At 48.6% G+C, this 19,645-nt stretch overlaps 3 protein-coding genes across 4 annotated transcripts in view; 1 reads left to right on the top strand and 2 right to left on the bottom strand.

Moving 5' to 3' along the window:
• Positions 1 to 3,035: 3,035 nt before the first annotated feature.
• Positions 3,036 to 9,310, bottom strand: LOC103677301 (zinc finger protein 501). The gene is made up of 4 exons (XM_040633761.1): positions 9,216 to 9,310; positions 7,489 to 7,568; positions 6,012 to 6,138; positions 3,036 to 4,157 (listed from the first exon to the last, which is right to left on the bottom strand). The coding sequence occupies exons 2-4, from the start codon at positions 7,519 to 7,521 to the stop codon at positions 3,073 to 3,075; spliced, it is 1,245 nt and encodes a 414-aa protein (XP_040489695.1). The 5' UTR covers positions 7,522 to 7,568; positions 9,216 to 9,310; the 3' UTR covers positions 3,036 to 3,072.
• A 50-nt stretch (positions 9,311 to 9,360) lies between these two features.
• LOC103677277 (olfactory receptor 10A7) overlaps positions 9,361 to 19,645 on the top strand; it is a 38,542-nt gene continuing 28,257 nt past the window's right edge. Inside the window, exons 1-3 of one of the 2 annotated variants that reach the window (XR_005835682.1) lie at positions 9,361 to 9,774; positions 11,685 to 11,804; positions 12,617 to 13,219. The gene's annotated coding sequence lies outside the window, so the exon portion shown is untranslated. Of the gene's footprint in view, positions 9,775 to 11,684; positions 11,805 to 12,616; positions 13,220 to 19,645 lie in introns of those variants that run through there. The other variant, XM_040633762.1, reaches the window with a different exon arrangement.
• Positions 13,441 to 14,798, bottom strand: LOC103677302 (olfactory receptor 9G4-like). Its single transcript, XM_008706575.2, has one exon. The coding sequence runs from the start codon at positions 14,377 to 14,379 to the stop codon at positions 13,453 to 13,455; it is 927 nt and encodes a 308-aa protein (XP_008704797.1). The 5' UTR covers positions 14,380 to 14,798; the 3' UTR covers positions 13,441 to 13,452.

Genomic DNA, 19,645 nt, shown 5'->3' with positions numbered 1-19,645 from the left:
TATTTTTCCTCTCTTTGCGTGATCTTTGTGGCCTTACTACGTTTCTATCAATTTAAATAATCTATTTATATAATAAATATATTCTTTCTCTTCATTTTGGCCCTATTTTGCCCAAATTGTTTGACATTTTCTTTGAATCATTTTTTGACAAGATTTCAGTTTTTATATAGTTCAATCCTTCCGTGTTCCAAGCCTACAAAATCTAAACTTCTCTAAACAGTGTTTTCATTATTTTATTTTCAGATCTATTTTAACTACTCTTCAATTGACTTTGATGTATGTGTGAAGTAGTCAGAATTACCCATTCTTAATTGCTCCAACATCAATTATTATTAAATGATTCATAGTCATAACATATTATTGTACAGTGTAGGATCTATTATCTGGACCATCCACTTCGTTTCATTGACTTGTCCTTTTTGATTTTACATCTATATTCTTAATTTTAATAGCCTTGAGTTTTCTACCATTGTACCTTTAAAAAGTGTATTTATATGTGTGCATATTTATATGAAAAATATATAATTGCTATTCTTCTGGATGAAAATTTCTGTTTTTCAATTAAGTCTCTTGATGATTAGTGATGTGAACTTATAAATAAATTAGAGGAAAAAAAACATTGTTACATTTAATCTTAGCATCCAGGAACATACTGTCCTTTCAATCAAAGTCATTCCTACGTACTGTTGCAGTTGTGGATTTCCTTGTGTAGGGTTTTTCTTTTTTCTGTTAGAGTTCTCGTAAAAAAAGCCAGCATTCCAGGAATGCGGTCACTTCAGTGTTGCTCCACTGCATGCATTCAAGCCAACCAAACCACAGACTTCCAGAAGCAGTTGGGGGCCACAGATGCTCCTGAAATGTTGATGTAAGCTGGGGACCCTTTCTCCAGGAAATCAAGAGAAGCCTAGCAGTGTGTGTGGGTATGTGTGTGTGTGTGTACCGACACACATACTTATGAATACCTCAGTGGGTCAGCCATGCCCCCACCTTAGCTTCAAATCTCTCCTCCCACTGTTCAAATCTCTCTTCCCAGTTGGGAAACTCTGGGTTCAGTGCTGGTGCCCAGGCCATCAGGTCTCCTACAGGTGGGATCTTGAAGGAGGAAAGTACAGGACCTACTGCCATGGCACCTGGCTCACTTTAGCTTCTCAGGTAAAATGTTAGGCTTGGAATAAAGAGAAGAAGGGACCTGAGCTGCATAGAATCTCCACTATGATGTGTACCTGAGGGAGCCAGGTGGGCAGGATGGGGAAAATCATGAAGAGGAAGGGGGTTAATCCTCAACAAATGACCTCTTGTTACAAGATCTTTGATTTTTCATGAGATGCTGGAATGCTCAATTTTTATGTGATGTCACCCAATATTTTAATGGAGGCAACTAATTAAAAAAAACCCCCACAGGACCATGAAACATTTGTGGGCTGTCTGGTCCATAGGTCCTATTTTGAGATAGCAGAATCACTACGGGCCAGATCCTCTGCTGGTTTCTAATCCTTATGCCTTGACTAGGTAGGGATTTAGAGTGAATAGATTAGGAGGGGCAGTCATTTGCTCAAGAGCACACAGGTAGAAATTGGTGGTATCATAACTGAATCCAAGTCAGGCCTATGTGACTCCGAAGCCATGCTATTACCTAGCCCATGTTTACCTAGCACTGTTTCTCAGCGTGTGGTCTCTGGACCAGCAGCATCCCATTACCTGGTGTAGTAGACTAGTGACGGCCCACAGAAATCAGGTCCTAATCCCTGGAACTTTTAAATTACCTTGTTTGGAAAAGGGGGCTTTTCAGATGTGATCAAGAAATGTGAGATGAAGAGATTATCTGGGTGGGCCCTAATGCCACTAACATATCCTTATAAGGAAGCAGAATGAGATCTCTCTCTCTCTCTCTCTCTCTCTCTCACACACACACACACACACACACACATGTTTAAGACTAGAACGATTCAGCCACAAAACAAGAACACCAGCAGCTGAAGAGGCAAGGAAGGATTGTTCCCTAGAGCCTCCGGATTACGGCCCTGCTGACATCTTGATTTTGACCCAGTGATACTGATTTCAGGTTTCTGACCTCCAGAACTGTGAAAAAAGAAATTTCTGTTGTTTTAAGCCACCAGGTTTGTGGCAATTTGTTAAAGGAGTCACAGGAAATGAATACATCTAGGAACATCTTAGAAATTCTGAGGCTCCTACTGAACCAGAGATTCTGGGAGTGGGGCCCAGCACCCTGTTTTAATAAGCCCTCCAGGGGATTCTGTTGAAAGCTAAAGTTCCAAAAACACTGGCTTAAGGCAAGGGTTGAAAAACAGGTACCAGGCATTTTGTGCAAATGTGTTAATCGGGCCTGTGGCAGAACCAGAGGTGAGCTTGACATGAAGGCATTCTGTATTTGCATGAAGTGCTTGACAACCCCACAGGCATATGAGCTCTTCAACTTTATCCTGAACCAGTATTTCTCAAACTTCGGTGTACAATAAAGAGAAAGGGTATAAGCAAAACAAGGTGGGATGTGCAACAAAGGAAAAGATGGTGAATAGGCAGAGGGAGTGCCATATGGGTGGGCTAATTTTAAACTGGGTGGTCCAAGAAAAGCTTTCTGAAGAGATGGCCTTATGAGAAGTCACCCAAGGAGCATTGGGGAGGACAGGATTCTGGGCAGAGGGAACAGCACGAGCAAAGGTCCTGAGGTCAGAAAAGAGCTTAATGTTGGGAGGAAGTGGTGGGAAAGCAGTGTTGTCACAACCCGCTGTAGGAACTAAATGTGTACTGTGTGACTCCGCTTGGAGAGGAATCCTGAAAATTTGTGTTTGGCTTCCTCCAGACTTCACCCCATGCACCTCTCGGCTGGTTTTGCTTTGTATCCTTTAGCTATGATAGCTCTTAGCCATGAGTAGGACTATATGCTGAGTCCTTTGAGTCCTCTTACTGAGTCACCAAACTTGGGGGTGGTTTTGGGGACCCCCGAGGCACATCCCCATGACAAATGTACAATATGATGTCTCAGACCTCTTGGGGTGAATGAAATCTGAAGGTTCCATGTGCATAGTATTTTTTATTAAGAACTGCTGGAAGTTAGTTGCCACAAAGCTCTTTCTCACCCTCACTGTCTGCATAGGATCTCTCCCTGGTATGGATCCTCTGATGTACTTTAAGGGATGAATCACAGCTAAAGGCTTTTAGACATTCCTTACACTCATAGGGTGTCTTGATGCTGTGGGTCCGCTGGTGCTTGGTCAGGGAGGAGCAGTACCTGAAGACGTCCCCACACTCCTTACACATATAGGGACTCTCCCCAGTGTGAGTTCTCTGATGAAGGCTCAGGGAGGAGCTGTAGCTGAAAGTCTTCTCACAGTTGCTGCATTTGTAGGGTTTCTCTCCTGTGTGGGTTTTCCGGTGCTCGATGAGGGAGGACCTGTACCGGAAGGGTTTCCTACAGTCGGGGCACTTATAGGGGTTCTCACCTGTATGAGTTCTCTGGTGGAGATTAAGGGATGAGGCCCAGCTAAAGGCCTTTCCACATTCATTGCATCCATAAGGTTTCTCCCCACTGTGGACCCTCCGGTGTTGGCTGAAGAATGACTGATCACTAAAGGCCTTCCCACACTCATTACATTGATAGGGTTTCTCACCAGTGTGAATTCGCTGATGGGAGATGAGGGCTGAGTGTTTGCTGAAGCCTTTCCCACATTCGTTACAGAGAAATGGCTTCTTGCCGCTGTGGATGATATGGTGCTCCCTGAGGGAGGAGCTCCGCCTGAAAGCTTTGAAACAGTCCTCACACTTGTATGGTTTCTCTCCAGAATGAATTCTTTGATGCTGAATAAGGTTTGCCCTCTGGCTGAAGGCCCTTGCACACTCACTGCATTCATAGGGTCTCTCCCCTGTGTGGATCCGCCAGTGTTGAGTAAGGAAGGATTTGGAGCTGAAGGCTCTCCCACATTCAGGACATCCGTAGCCCTTCTTCTCTGTGAAGCTGCTCAGAGATTTCACCAGGACTGGCATCTCGGGGAGGCTGTCCTCTTTGCAGGCCTTTATGAAGTTCATGTTCCAAAGTCCTTTCTTTTGGGGTGACTTTTCAGAGATGTTATGCTTTGAAGGTATCCTGTTGTCAGGCCCAGTGCCCCAGTCTGAAATAAAGTTTTCAAAACTGCAAATTCCTGTAAGATGTGAGAAAGAACACCGAAAATAAGATGGCTGCTCCATTGCCCATTGTGACTATTAGTCTTACTTGTCAGCCCGACCATGTTCTAGTCCCCAGTGATTTCAATCAAATACAAATCTAACTGTTGGTTAGTATTTATAATTACTTTAGGTAAAGGAAATTATCCATGATCATGTAGGTGGGTCTCACCCAATCAGCTAAAGGCCTGAAGAGCAAAAACTCCTAGAAAGAAAATTCTGTCTTATGACTGCAGCATCAGCTCCTGACTGTTTCCAGCCTGCTGGGCAGCCCCACAAACCCATGAGTCATTTCTTAAAGTAAGTCCCTCAATATATATAGTTTATTGGTTCTCTTTCTCTGGAGAATTCTGACTGATGTACCAGCTCTCTAGTGAGGCTGGACATCTGGGTCCAGGCTGGGTAAAGGGGGAAGCATGCATAGATTATAAGATCGGGGAAAGCAGGGTTGACCCACAGAGGAAAGAAACATGTCAAGGATGAATCTAGCTCATCTGGGAAGATGAGAACTTGGAAAGGGCCGACCAGGATACTGGGGCCTCAGAAGCCCATGTGGGCCGAAGTGAGCCCTCACTACCTCACAGCCTGGTCTCAGGAGCTGGATCACATGCACGTTCAATTTTAGGCAGTTGCTGTTCTTCAGTGGGTCATAGAACTAAGTCAGGTTCCCAACTTTGGTACTACTGACATTTTGGGCCAGGTAATTCTCTCTTGTGAGGACTGTCCTGGGTGTTGTAGGGTGCTCAGCAGCACCCCTGGCCACTTCCTCTCTGCACCAACAGCACCCTCTCAGCTGTAACAACCAAAAAAAAAAAAATATCTTCAGACATTGCTATGTCACCTCAGGGTAAAACCACTCCAGGTTGAGACCACTGCTTTAGTGGGTTGTGATAAGAAGTTTTAAAAAACAAAATAGAATGGAGTAACAGAGTGCACTGTGTATAATAAGGACAAGTACCATTTTATAGAATTTTTGTTTCAATTATATCAGATGGATACACAGCATGTGCAGTGGGCTGGGAAGTAAAATGTACCTTTTACCAGGGTCGTGAGAGAAACAAGTTTGAAGAACACAGACATAGGGGCAGTCAATTCTATCACAGGGATTGTGGGAGACAGGGCCAGAGGGAGAAGCAGAGAGGGGCAGAGGCAGAGAAAGAAATAGGGCTTTAAACTGAACTGAGAGGTCTACAGTACATTCTTTGTGGGCACCCTTCAAGGGGACCCCAACTGGGCCCTTGTTGACCCTCATCTCGGCTCTCCTCTTCTCCTCCCCCACATACCCCAGCCATACGCCGGCATATAATGAGCGTTCAGCGGGTGTCAGCTACCAAGAATGGGTAACCCAAGTGTGGCCAATTAAAAAGCTCGATCCCCTGGCCTCTAATTGGCTTAAGAAAGAGAATAGACATGGTCAATGGCACTAGGGCCTGCAACTTCTGTTAGAACTTCAGGGAAAGAAGGCTTCCACCCTGCTGGGACCACTGAGTGTCACTGAAGCCTGTTGCTGCTAGAAGCGGAAGGGGCCAGCCTGGGAGTGGAGCCAAGAGAGGAGAAGAGAACTGAAAAACAGAGTGGGAGCCTATAGAGGACCAAAAAGACTAAGGCCAGGAAGTAACACTTGAGCTCCTGGATCCAGCCATGCCTGAAGCCTGCAGCAACCTTAACTTTATCATTATGTTCATCCAGAGAGGTGGACACTTCAGGGGAAGGAGGTTGGGAGGACCCTCAGAGACACTGAATGGCTGAGCCCCATCCCAACATGATGCTGACATTCCTGACACCCCCTCGCTTCTATGCAGTGAGGTGGGATCTGAGTTCACTGCCCTTACCCAGTGAGACCAGGTTCCTGTAGTCCTCCAGCATGACGTCCCAGTACAGGGCCTTCTGGCCAGGACTCAGCTGCTCCCACTCCTCCTGGGAGAAGTCTACCACCACATCCTGGAATGCAATCAGCTCCTGGAACGACAAGGCCACGGCATGACTAGTCCTTCATATGGCCATAGGGAAAAGGGTCTGGGGTTGGGAGGGGAGTCAAAAAAGGAAAGAGTGGGTCAGGCTGGGTTCAGGACTCACCACAGCACGGCTGAGGCTGCATGTGGTGGTCCAAGAACTAGAAGAGCCCACAGACTCATGGAGTCTGGCATCCCTGTGGGGTTCTACAGGAAACTGCAAAGCATTCAGTGTGACAAAGATTTACAGAGTCCGACTTATGCCCGGCACCTTTCTAGGCACTGGGAATACAGACCAAAACCCTGCTCTGGTGAATCCCACATTCTGGTCAGGCTTAAACAATAAACCAGCAAAACAGAGCATGTTAGATGGTGCTAAGTGCTACAGAGAAAAACAGGCAGGGAGGGACAAGAGTGATGGGAGATTAGGTGCCAGCTAGAGTGGTCAGGAGAGACTACAGGAAAGTGACCCTGGACAAAGACCTGAGGGAGGGGAAGAGGTGTGTGCACCGCGTGGCTCCTGGAAGATGTCAATATTTATTGGCACCGCCGCTATTTTAAAACGTGGATATCTGTACAAAAATCCAAATAATGTCTTGAAAAACAGGAAACTTTTACGTTGCAAAGCCTGGATTCCTGCAATGACAACAGGCTGGAGCCAGGTCACAGTGGCCCCTTTAGATGGGCTGTGTTTCCAATATGACACAGTAGGACGCCCACCTCCCCACCTCTGGGATCTCAAACTCAAGAGCCTATGGGGGCTAGCCAGGTAATGGGAATGAATGAAGTGGGCTGCCCGAATGCTTCTACTTTCTAGAAACGCATGGCCTTCCTTCATCTTGCTTCCATCTCTCCCTTTTCTGATGGAAGTAATTCTCTGCTGACACAGGATTCATTTGCTGGGGACCAACAAGGAGGGTAGAGACTGCGGCAAACTGGAAATCCCTCTGTCCAAAGGGGACGCCCTTACTCAGCCCAGCTAACAGCTGTCATGGAACACTGGCCTAGTGTTGCTACCCTGAATGTGGCCCTGACCCTGCTTGGTGCACTCACAGATCTCCCACAGCACTTACCACCCCTGAATGACCAGGCTGGTGTGTTTGTTGGGTGTCTCCCACATCATTCCTGGTCTCCACATAAGCAGGGACCTCGTCAGTCTCGACCGGACTGCATCCCAGTGCCTACAGGGTGCCCCCCACACAGGAGGCCTGCAGATATCTGCTGACTAACAAGTGAAGCACACCCACCATCACCACTACTGCACCAGGTCCATATGCTCTGCACACAACCAGGAGTGATGGCCTGCCTTTCAGAACCCAATGGCCCTTCCAGGGAAGACCAGCAAAGACCAACCTACCTGGAGCCTTGCAGTCACAAGCCCGGGAACCATGCCCTCCTCTTCAGAGAACCTCTCCTGGTGGAGGCCAGAGACCCGAGCTGGGGGAGGAGGAAAGAGTGGTGAGAGAGGAGGCCCAGCTGGGCCATCATATCACGGCCTCCTCTGGGACCTGGAATGACCACATCCCTTGTTAGGGTTGCAGGAATGGGTTAAGTGGCCACTGGTTTCTGCAGCCTGATCCAAGCTGAGAACTCAAACTCTGGAAACAAGGTACCTGGGTTTGAATCTCATCTATGACCCACTAACTGTATGACTTTGGACAAGTTCTAGGACCTCTCTCTGAGACTCAGTTTCCTTATTTGAGAAATGGGGATAAGAATAGGATCTACCTGTAGGGCATGGTGAGCATGAGCTCGTTACTGTGGCAGATGGTGTTACTGGCCCCGGTTCTTCACGCTCCCTGCAGCTACACTCTTGGCCATGTATCACTGCGGTGACCTGTCACCTGAACTGTGGTGCCCTTCCCCACCTCTCAACATCAGGTCTGGCCTTGTAACTTATGTCGACCAGCGGTGGCCCTCACCTGCTCACCACCTCACCGCCCTGCAGTTCCTCCAGCATCCCAAGCTTGTTCCTGCTTTAGGGCCTTTGTCCTCGACCTTCCCTCTGCCTACACAACACTCTTCCTCCCACTTCTCCTCCAGGTTATTCTCACCATTCAGGGCTGAGCGTAGACCTCCGTCCTCAAGAGGGTGTTTCTAACTGCCCAAACTCAATGAGTGGACCTAGCCCTAAGTCACTCTGTCCTACTGCCCTCTAGTCTTTCCTTCAGAGCATTTATCAGTGCCTGGCATTATTTTATTGCTGTTTCTCACTAGAAGGTAAGTTCCATCACAACCCACACCATCCAGGAACAAGACTTCACAAGCATCCCCTACAAATCTCATATACAAGGGACAATGATACCTACAGATGAACACACAGCCACGAAGGCTCACTACAGCACGACCACGTAGTTTAGATACGCTGTCATACTTACACCCGAGCACAACCACACACACGCACGTGGATGCCTGGTAACCCTCTCCACAGGGACATCCAGCATTGCACAGTGAAACGTATCACAACAGCCACACAAAACCGCCCACCACGTAAGCCCCTCCCACACAAAATCAGAGACATAAACCAAACTCCATCTCACAGAGTCACAAAAGTCACACAGGCCTACATTCCCCATCACACAAAAGCCCCCCACTCAATCCCACACAAACCCATAAAATGACAAACTACAATCTACCCTCGCCACACACAGATCTGCATTCAGTCAGTCACACAGACCCACGCATGAGTACAAACTCATACTCACGCACCAAGCCCTGTCAACACTCAACAGGCTCACCCAGCCTCGTGCAGGCAGGGACAGTCCTAGACAAAATCACACACACACACACACCCTGAGAGACAACTTCAGACACTCACGAAATCCCACCTGAACTCTGACAACAAACCTTCCTCGGCAACGCCCCACACTTGCACGCGCACACACACCGCCCTCACTCCACTCGCAGGGCACCAGTCGCTCGCCCCAGGCACATCCGCACGGGAACACGCAGCAGCGACGCCTCACCACACGGACTTCGCGGGATCACAGACACACCCGACACCACACGCCCTCGTCACACACACACACTCGCACCGAGTCACTGATCACAAAGTCACACTCAGGAAAGGACACACGCACAGACCTACGCGCGCTCGCCCGCCACGCGCACCACGCGTGCACGCGCGCTCCACACCCGCGATGCTGGAGCCCCCACGCAGCCCGGCCGGAAGCGGAAGCGCTCCCGGCCGGGCGCAGAGCACTCTGGGAGTTGTTGTTCCAGAGAGCGGCGCGCAGGCGTTACGTCCCTGTGGCGCAGGAGCTTCATCCTCCGCGGGATAAACTCCCCTCGTCTGAGAGGTACAAACTAGAGCTGCAGAGCTGATACCCCCTGTCTCCGAAGTGAGACCCCTCGTCTGAGAGGTACGAACCAGCACTGCAGAGCTGATACCCCCTGTCTCCGAAGTGAGAAGCAATACTCCGCCAATGATAAGGGACCGGAAGGCAATAGGAGGGGAAAGGACGAAGCTGCTGAAAGAGGCGGCTTGGGAAGGTCTCCTTCAAAGCGATGACACGTGAAGCGAGTCTCAAGCACGTGCAGCGGCAGCAACGCTCCAGTTTGGGGAAAGGTATTCCAGACTGAGGAAAGAGCAAGCGCAGAGGCCCTGAGGCAGAGAGAAGACTGATGTGTTTGAAGAACTGAGGTAACGCCAGCATAGCTCACTATGAAAGATGCAGGGGAGGGTGCAGAGGGGGAGGCTGGAGAGCCCGAGGCAGTGAAAGGGCACTGAAGGGCTGCAGCAGGGGGATGGCGCGGCCTGATTTATACTTTCACAGGAACCCATGGCTTCTGGGTGGAGGGTGAGTTTGGGAACGTAAGAGTGAAGGCAGGAGATGAGAGAGGAGATCGTTGCAGTAGTCCAGACAGGGATGATGGTGTGCTGGGTGAGGATGGTGGCCATGGGCTTGGTGTGAAGTGCGTGGGTTTAAACACACACCGAGGGACATATTGGACGTGGCGTGTAATGGGAAGAGTTAGGGGTAAGAGAGAAATCAGTACGCCTGCTAGGTTTCTGCCCCGAGTGCCACTAAGTGGGGCGGAAACTGGGGAAGGCGCACGTATGGAGGAGGACTAGAGAGCTGCGTGTAGATGTGTTAAGTTTGAAGTACTTGCTACGTATTCACTCAGTGTGATTTAACATCAATGTATTCGTTCACTAACCAGTTATTTTTTGAGTTTCTATTAAGCACAGACGCAGTGCGTGGTCCTGGGGCAACTGCGTGCTGGAGCGGGCTAGCACATCACACAGGAGTTCATTTTAAATGTTCAGAAATATTGCAAATCAGTTGTTAGGCTGTGGACTCCTAGTTTGACATCAGTTGTGGTGAGATTATTTACTCCATGGCAGTTGGCAAATGCTACAATATTGTTTTCCAGAGAGCTGGCTTTCCAGCACAGCATTGGATAATAGCAACAAGCACATGTAATCTCTGCCTTCATTCAGCTTTCATTCTAGTGGGGAATAGATCTGTAAACAACTAAACAATTCATTGAAACTGCAATGTGTATTTTGGAGAAATGGGAGTTCAGAGAGTATAGACAGAAAATGACCTAGGTTGGCCAGCAGGGGTGATCAGGAAGTGTTACTTGAGCTGTGATCTGAAGGCTGAGCAGCACGCTTTAACAGGGGAGATCAAGATGTGTTTTATTGACAGGGTGTCATAGTTCGATTGGAAGTGTCTTTTTCTTTCTTAGTGGAATGTAAAATAAGAGACTATCTTCCAGTCAGTGGCGGTTTGGATTCAACTGCACTTATTAATTTGATTAGGGAAAGGTTGTCTGAACTGGGTTTGTGGAGCCCAAAGAGCCCATGCGGGTGTGGCACAAGTAAGTGAGGAAAAGGGGATAAGAAACCGTTAAGTGCTCAGAGGTCCCAGCCCTCTGACTCCAACTAATACCACAGCAGCTCTGGCTTTTGTTTTTTGTTGTTCTGTGTCACATTTGTTTGTTCAGAGAAATGCATATTGAACACCTAGTGTGTGCCAAACAGTATGCTACACACACGGGAGACAGTATTGAAGAAAACAGAGCTCCACTGTCATGGAGGTTACATTTGGAGGGAGGGGGATAGGGATTTGAGGCAGAACAAACAAACTGAATAATCTAGGTAACTACAGAGGGTGATAAGTGCAAGTAAATAATAAAACAAAATGAGGGCATTGAGAGGGACCAGGAGGTGACATGCTTTGGATGGGAGGGTTGTGGAGGATCCTTCTGAGGAGGTGACATTGGAGCTGAGACCTAAAGGATTATAGGGAGCTGGCCACCCAGGGACCCAGGGAACTCACCAGCACCTGGATGTTTTCTGTCTTGCTGAGTAGATCTCGGGTGGTTATGGGAGTGACATCCCATCACCTTTGCTATATTCTTTTGGCTAAAAATACATCACAAGTTTCTTCCACACTGGGAGAAGTGGATTATATAAGGATGTGATTCATTGGTGATCACCTTAGGGTGTGTCTGCCACACCCAAATGATTCCTAAAGATTTGTCTAATCTAACTGGCTCATCACATGCCCCTTTTGTCTTTTTGGACAATTTGTCTCTCCCAAGGGTAATGCATTTGATCAAGAGGTTGGTATTCTCAAGTAGAAGAGGACTCTTCAATCCTCAAGGATATTTTGGTAGCACAGCAACTGTCTCCTAAAACCTCCCCACAGATGTCTTAACGAAGTAAGCGTTTGTTGTTGTTGTTGTTGTTTTTTAAAGTTGTATTTATTTATTTTTAGAGAGGTGGAGGCAGAGGGAGAAGGAGAGAGAACCTTAAGCAGGCTTCATGCCCAGCATGGAGCCCGATGTGGGGTTTGATCTCATGACCCTGAGATCATGACCTAAGCCGAAATCAAGAGTCAGACACTTAACCGATTGCACCACCCAGGTGCCCCAAGATTTTTAAAGTCATAGAGAAATACAGCCTAATTTCTATCATTCAAAAATGATAGAAGCACCCTGAGTGCTTCTGGAGTAAAAAATATCAATCCTTTCCCTACCTTCTTAAGTTTGGGTAAATTGCCAAATCTATCTGAATTTTATTTTCCTTATTTGCAAAATGAAGAGAATTACAACCACATCACAGAAGTGTTTGAACGTTAGAGATAATGTATATAGAAGTGACTAGTAAAGATGGTCTGGGAACAGAGGAAGAACTGGAAGCATGATGATAGGATGGAATAAAAAGATAGATGGTGGCTCATCACAAGAGTGGATGTGGAGGAATGATTAAAAATTAGAAACTGTTCTAAAAAAATAAATTTAAAAAATTAAAAAAAAAACAGGAACTGTTCTTCCCTTCTTTCTAGAGTTTAATGTGGGTGCATGGCAACCCAGCTGGAAACAATATTTCCCAGCCTCCTTTGCAGGTCACAATGGCCATGTGACTAAGCACTAGCCAATGGGGTTTTAGCAGAAGTGACTAGTACAACTTCCGGTTTACATCTTGAAAGTATGTTTCTTGCCCTCTATTTCCTCTATGTCCCTTCCTGAAGCTGGATTGTGAATGAGGTGCTGGTGAGCCATTTCCCACCCTGTGGATAAGGAGAACTTAAGGAATGTTAGAGCAACAAGATAGGAAGAACCTGGTCTCAGGATGACTTTGTGGCACAGAGACACCAGGATCACCCTCAAGCACAGATGTTTACACGAAAGAGAACTAAACCTTCTGTATTATTTAAGCTACTGCTCATTGTTTTCTGTGAAAGCAGCTGAACAAAAAATCCGACTCATACAAGCCTATCAGGTAAACATGGTAGAAAGACAAAAATGCCTTTGGCATTCCCTTAGGAAGGAGTCACGCGAAGACTACACAGTATATATGGGCAGGTCCAAGATGGCGTATTTTTCTTCTGGAATAGTTGCTTCTTCTGATGAAGTCATTGGCTTGCACTGAGAACAGATATTGAATGTCTACCCCTAACCATGAGAAGGACGTGAGTAGGCCAAGGTATGCCCATCTGTGGAAGGCCCATGGAAACTGAAAGGAAGATCTCCTATTGGACCTACAGTCCGGGATGTAGGGTCATTGAAGGGGCTTTTGGATGGAACGATCGCTACTATTTAAATTATTCACTCCCTCTTGCTCCATCTTCCCCATGTACATATAGTACCATTTACCTAAATCAATCCCATCAGACATATCTCTGTCTTACCTGGACATCTACTAGGGCTTTCTGAATGGATCATTGTCATCCAACTTTGTTGCCAACTTTTTGGCGACAGGTGTGTTCCTGGTGGTCTCTGGAGGCACTAACACCTTCACCATGACCATAGGGAAAATCCTGTGAGGGCGGATTTCTGGGTCCCTCCCATGTCCAGATGCCAAGTCCTAAAATGGCCCCCGAGGATAAAGCTTCTGCAGGGCTCCCTTCACGTCCTTGTTCCTCAGGCTGTAGATAAGTGGATTCAGGGCGGGTGTGAGGACGGAGTAGAAGACAGCAGCCACGCGCCCTTGCATCGGGGAGTAGCTGCTGCTGGGCTGCATGTAGGCAGAGCTGCCAGTGCCATAAAACAGGAGCACGGTGGCCAGGTGGGAAGAACATGTGGAGAAGGCCTTCCAGCGGCCGGCGGCGGAGTGGATCTGAAACACAGTGGCCAAGATGCGGACGTAGGACAAGACAGTGAGGCCAAAGCAGCTCATGATGACGCAGCCACTGACCACAAATCCTGCAGCCTCATGGTCATCTGCGTTGGCACAGGCTAGACGCATGAGTGGGGGGATGTCGCAGAAGAAGTGGTCAATCACGTTGGGGCCACAAAAGGGCAGGGAGAAGGTGTTGGCTGTGTGGAAGGCCGAGAAAACGAGCCCGCTGCCCCAGGCCGCCGACACCAGGGAGACGCAGGTCTCGGGGCTCATGGCTGCTCTATACACCAGGGGCCGGTAGATGGCCAGACAACGATCGAAAGCCATGGAGGTGATGAGAAAACACTCCGTGGACCCAAGGCAGACAAAGGCAAAGAGCTGGGATGCACACGCACAGAGGGAAATCTCCCCGGACCCCAGCGGGGTGGCCACCAGGGCCCGGGGCAGGGTGGTGGACACGGAGCAGATATCCACCAAGGAGAGGTGTTTGAGGAAGAAGTACATGGGTGTGTGCAGGCGGGCGTCGTGTGTCACGGCGGCCACAATAGTGGTGTTCCCCAGAATCGCAGCCAGGTAAATGGGAAGGAGGGTGGCAGTGCTGAGCAGCTGTAACTCCGGGACAGCTGAGAAGCCCCGGAGAAGGAAGACGGATACTGCTGTGAGATTGGTCATGGTCTGCCTTCGGAAAAGCTCCTGAGCTGCCCAGGACACTCAAGGAGCAGCGTAGGAGGGGAATAACGAGACAATAGCAAAGACCTAGGAGGAAAAGAAGGGGGTGAGCTGCGTCCGGATTAAACACACATGCACTGTCTTCCCTAGAGGTCTCAAATTCCAAACACTCACGGCCTGGCAGATACATACATGAGTGAATCTGGTGGTGTGTCATGACGGGGGCCGTACAGAATGTTCTGTTCAATGAGACAGCTGCTCCAAGCTCCCGCCAGCTGTTGTTGGGAGACCAAGCACTGCCAGATCTTCTGATATTTGTCAAGAAAAGCCAGAATTCCAGGTTGTTTTTTAAATGTGAAATTTCCTGGGGCCTCTGGGTGGCTCGGTCAGTTGAACGTCCAACTCTTGATTCGGACTCAAGTCATGATCTCAGGTCGTGGGATCGAACCCTGTGTCGGGCTCCCTGCTCAGTGCAGTTTGCTTCTCCCTCTCCCTCCCCACTGGCTCATACTCACGTGCATGAGCTCTCTCTCTCAAGTAAATAAATAAAATCTTTTAAAAAATGTGAAACTTCTGGGGCGCCTGGGTGGCACAGCGGTTAAGCATCTGCCTTCGGCTCAGGGCGTGATCCCGGCGTTGTGGGATCGAGCCCCGCGTCAGGCTCCTCTGCTATGAGCCTGCTTCTTCCTCTCCCACTCCCTCTGCTTGTGTCCCTCTCTCTCTGGCTGTCTCTGTCTCTGTTGAATGAATAAATAAAATCTTAAAAAAAAATGTGAAACTTCCTGACTTCTATATGTTGGCAGGAAGTTCAAATTTAAAACACTGCGCATATCAAATGGGACCCTCAGTGTAAGACTTTTGGTCTTGTCATGTGTATTTGCTTCATAACTCCGTAGCATCTTAATTATGATACCCAACTCAAGGCCTTCCAATGATCTCTTTCCCCCATGAGACCATGAGTACCCACCACTGAGTTCAGGGACCACTTCTTACTTGTGTCTTTGTTTCCTGCCATCCAGTATAGGAAGTGGTGTAGAGTAGGGAAGTTGTTCTTAGGAGTGTTTTTGCAACCAGACACCCAAGGCTTTGGATTCTGCGTGACCTTGGACAAATACCTTAATCTCCCAGAGCCTCAATTTCCTCCTCTGTAGAATGGGGTAATGTGTGCGGTGAGGATCACATGAGGACTGCAAGAAACATACTTAAAACAAGACCTGGCAGGTGGCGAGCCGTCCCTAAAAGTTGGCCGTTACTATTACCAGTTTCTTTGTAAGTGTGTGTTCCTTATTTTCCTTTCCGTTATGGTCCCTGAGCTGCTGGGATTGTGTAATAAGATAGACATGAAAATATATTTTTAAAGTTCTTCACGGAAAGTATTACTTTTCTCACACTCCATCAGCACCCTGCTGTTGTCACTTCCAGTGGTTTGGAATGGCAGCCCCGGACAGCTGGGTGCGGGCCTGGCACTCCCAGCCAAGTCTGGGTGGTCTTCTCGGGGACATAAATCACCTCACTTATTACTGCCTCTTATCGGCAGAATAATGCCTGCCCCCCAAAGTGGTCTGTGTCCCAGTCTCCGAAACCTGGGGTATATGACCTTAACGTGGCAAAAGGAACTTTGTGTGATTAAGTTGAGGCTTTTCAGATGTGGCGTGTATCCCGGATGATCCAGGTGTTCTGGATGAATTGTGTCCCCACCCTCCCTGCTCCCAGCAAAGATACATTGCAGTCCTAACTAACCCCCAGTACCTCAGAGTGGAACCTCCTCTGGAAATAGGTGACTGCAGATGTAATTAGGGCGAGGTCCTTATAGGAAGATGGTCATACGAAGACAGAGACACACAGGGGAACGCCGTGTGATGACAAGGACAGATAGCGAGACGATGCGTCTACGGCCAAGGAATGCCAGAGACGGCTGGCAAACCACCAGATGCCGAGCTAGGCAGAGGCGGGGGCGGGGGCCACTGCAGGGGTCAGGAGGAGTGTGGGCCCGTGGACAACCTGATCTCAGACTTCTGGTCTCCAGAACTACGAGAGAACAGGTTTCTGTTGTTTGAAGCACTCAGCCTGTGGCCCTTTGCTGTGGCAGCTGCAGGAAACTAATGTGCTGGCTGAGAGCACTGTAGGGACAGGCAAGGACTTGGATTCTCCCCCACGAGCCTCTGGAAGAGGAGGCAGCCCCGCCGACACCTTGATCTTGGCCCCGTGAGACCCATCTCAGACTTGAAGTTCCCCAAGCTGTGAGATGGTGCATGTGTGTGGTTTCAGGAGACCGCGTCTGCCGTGATTTGTGGCAGCAGTGCCAGGAAATTACACCCCTCCCTCCCTCCATCCTCTGCCCTCTTTCTCATAGTCTGAGATTCGCCCTCCCTCATGGACCAGTGGAGCCTTCCCACATCCAAGGAGGAGAAAAAAAGCAATCCAGTTGCATAGCTAATGCCGTTTCTCCTCTTCCTCTCCTGCACGAGATTCTCCGGAGAACAAACACTGTCCCCATGTTTCCCTCGGCAGGACACAGCGAATGGACACAGCGGATGGATACTGCCTATTGTCTCGCTGCGATCTGATTGATTGTAATGTGTGTCTGGAGAGAACACATCAGGCTCCCAACTTTTCGGATATTCTGCTCAGGGAGAGGCTGCAGTGTGCATTGCAGTTCCAAAGAGGGCTGATCAATGAAAAGGACTGTGGCAGCAGTGTCTACCGTCTGAGAACGCCCCGGTGGCCAGTGTGGACCGCTGCATCCGTTTAAATTCCTTACACCTTGACAGCCCATCTTCCCGTCTCTAGGTGTACTGTTATCATCTCACTCATGTGTTTTGTTCAGAATTCACTAGGAACAAGAGTAAATGTGACCTATCTGCATGCTGTCACTTGGAGAGGAAGCGAGGTGATCCTACGGGTGTGTGCCACGGGGCCGGTACACAACATATAAATGATAACCTGCAGCCCTTGGGGTTGTTCATGACTACTCTCATTCAGCTCTTGTCTCCTGAAAACTGAGACTTGCAAAGGCATTTCCAACGGTTCCACAGAACCCTCGGGGAGCTTTTCTGTTGGGACTCGACCCTATCCTCCAGCTGGAGCTGCTTACACGTTTACCTGCTATATTGTTATGGATTTTCACCGTACTTTTCATTTGATGACAGGTTTCTGCCGTGAAAAATTAGTTTGAAAGACACTGGAATTGGAACTCACAACCAAGAGGCAGCTTGTTGTGGTTTACAGAACAGACTCGAGAGAGAACGCCTGGCCCTGCCACTTACTAGCTGTGTGACCTTAGGTAAATTACTTAACCTCTCTGTGCTTTGGTTCCTTTATCTGTAACACTTAGGAATAAAGAATAATCCCTTCTCTGCCCCATGGGATTGTTAGTACGTGCAGAGTACGTGTGGCGCTCTTAGGACACCACCTGGCAGATAAAACTGTGCGTCTTCAGGGAGAGTCTCCAAATGGGAGAGCCTGTGTTTCTCAGAACTGTGTGGTATTACCTCGTCGTGGATGTAAATTAGAATACCACCAACATCCTAATCTGAAGCGGTGGAGAGGAGCAGAGGGCCTGGATCTGAGCCATCAGCCAATGGGAGAAATGAGCCTAGCTGACGACTGACATAGAAGCATCGATTCTGGGGGTGGTGTGAGATTTTAGGAACTGCCTCTCCCTCAGAGCCTGAGTGTCTCCCCTGGTGTTCCCGCTTTGCCAGCGCACAGCCTTGGCTTACATGCCTCCACTCACAGGGAGCTCACTCAGAGCAGTGGTTCTCAACTGGGGACGACTCTGTCCCCCCAGGGCACATGTGGCAAAGTCCAGAGACAGTTTTGGATGTCACGACTGGGGAAGGTGCTAGTGGCATCTAGTGGGTAGAGACCAGGGATGCTGACGCACATCCTGCAGCACACAGGACGGCCCCCCAGCAAGAATGGTCTGGCCCCAAATGTCAGAAGACTGAGGTTGCCTCTCCGATGGTCTTGAGTCCCTTGTGCTACATCAGCCCGACAACCGGCATTTAAATATCCCTTCCTGAGAGCCAGGCACGGAACTGAGTACTTAACATTCAAACCACTTATGCCTGCCCACCGCCCTCGAAGGAAGGCACTATTTCATCATCCCCATTGACAGATAGAAAAACTGAGGCACAGGGGTGTCTGGGTGCCTCAGTCGGTTACGTGTCTGCCTTCAACTCAGGTCGTGATCCCGGGGTCCTGGATTGAGCCCTGCGTCGGGCTCCCTGCTCTGCGGGAAGTCTGCTTGTCCCTCTCCCTCTGCCCTGCTCATGCTCACTCTCTCTCTCTCAGACTCTCTCTCTCAAATAAATAAATAAATAAAATTAAAAAAAAAAAAAAAGCTGAGGCACAGAGAAGTTAAGCACTTTGCCCAAGGTCTCGGTTAGTAATATGTAGTGCTGTGGTTCAAAGCTGGCTGACGAGCCTTGTAACCACAGGCTTTAGTCACAGCTTTGCTGCCTCCAGTCATCCCAGGGATGAGATGGAAGCCATTCGGAAATTTGGAGCGGCCCGACCTACCTGGCTGAGTGTCCTGACCATCCTCCCGAGGAGCAGCGAAGCCAGACTTCTTTAAAGTGCTGCGCTGGGCTTGTGGGAGGCCAGTTCCTCCAAGGGGAAGAGGTGACAGAGATCCAAGCTGGGATTCCTGGCTCCGGGTTGGATCCCCACTTATAGGCTGCAGGCAGGGAAGGCATTAGGGACAGGCGAGCATCGGCGACTCCAGCTGCGGTCGGCTCTGAGCCACGCAATCTCTGCTTGGCTGTCTCTCTCATCAACTTGGGAATTTGTCCAAAGTCACCTCTGGGGACTTTCTGTCCCATGGTGGCTCCAAACTCTGAGAACACGACTCTCTGACAAGCAGGGTGTCAGCCATGCCGCCTGCTTACAGCCTTCCCAGAGTGCTTACATCAAAAGCCGTAACAGTCAATATTATCAGACAGTGTTAATACTATTGACTATTGAGAACACTCTCCTGCAATGTGTATTTTTTGTTTACCATGTCCTGGAGATGTATCTGTTGAATAAATAGGGATTACACATAGAATTACCTCTGTCTTTTTGACTACTGCAGAGTACGTCACACTGTGGATAAAAAAATTCGTGTAGCCATGCCCATGTTGGTGGAGTTTTAGGTTGTTTTCAACATTCTTTTGCCAAGACAAATAATCCTGTAATGAGCATCTTTTTTTTTTTTTATTTTTTTTTTAGATTTTATTTATTTATTTGTCAGAGAGAGAGCACAAGCAGGGGGAGCAGCAGGCAG

Source organism: Ursus maritimus, unplaced genomic scaffold (assembly GCF_017311325.1).
Source record: "Ursus maritimus isolate PB19 unplaced genomic scaffold, ASM1731132v1 scaffold_19, whole genome shotgun sequence".
Classification (NCBI taxonomy): domain Eukaryota; kingdom Metazoa; phylum Chordata; class Mammalia; order Carnivora; family Ursidae; genus Ursus; species Ursus maritimus.
This window is presented reverse-complemented; position numbering and strand designations above follow the sequence as displayed.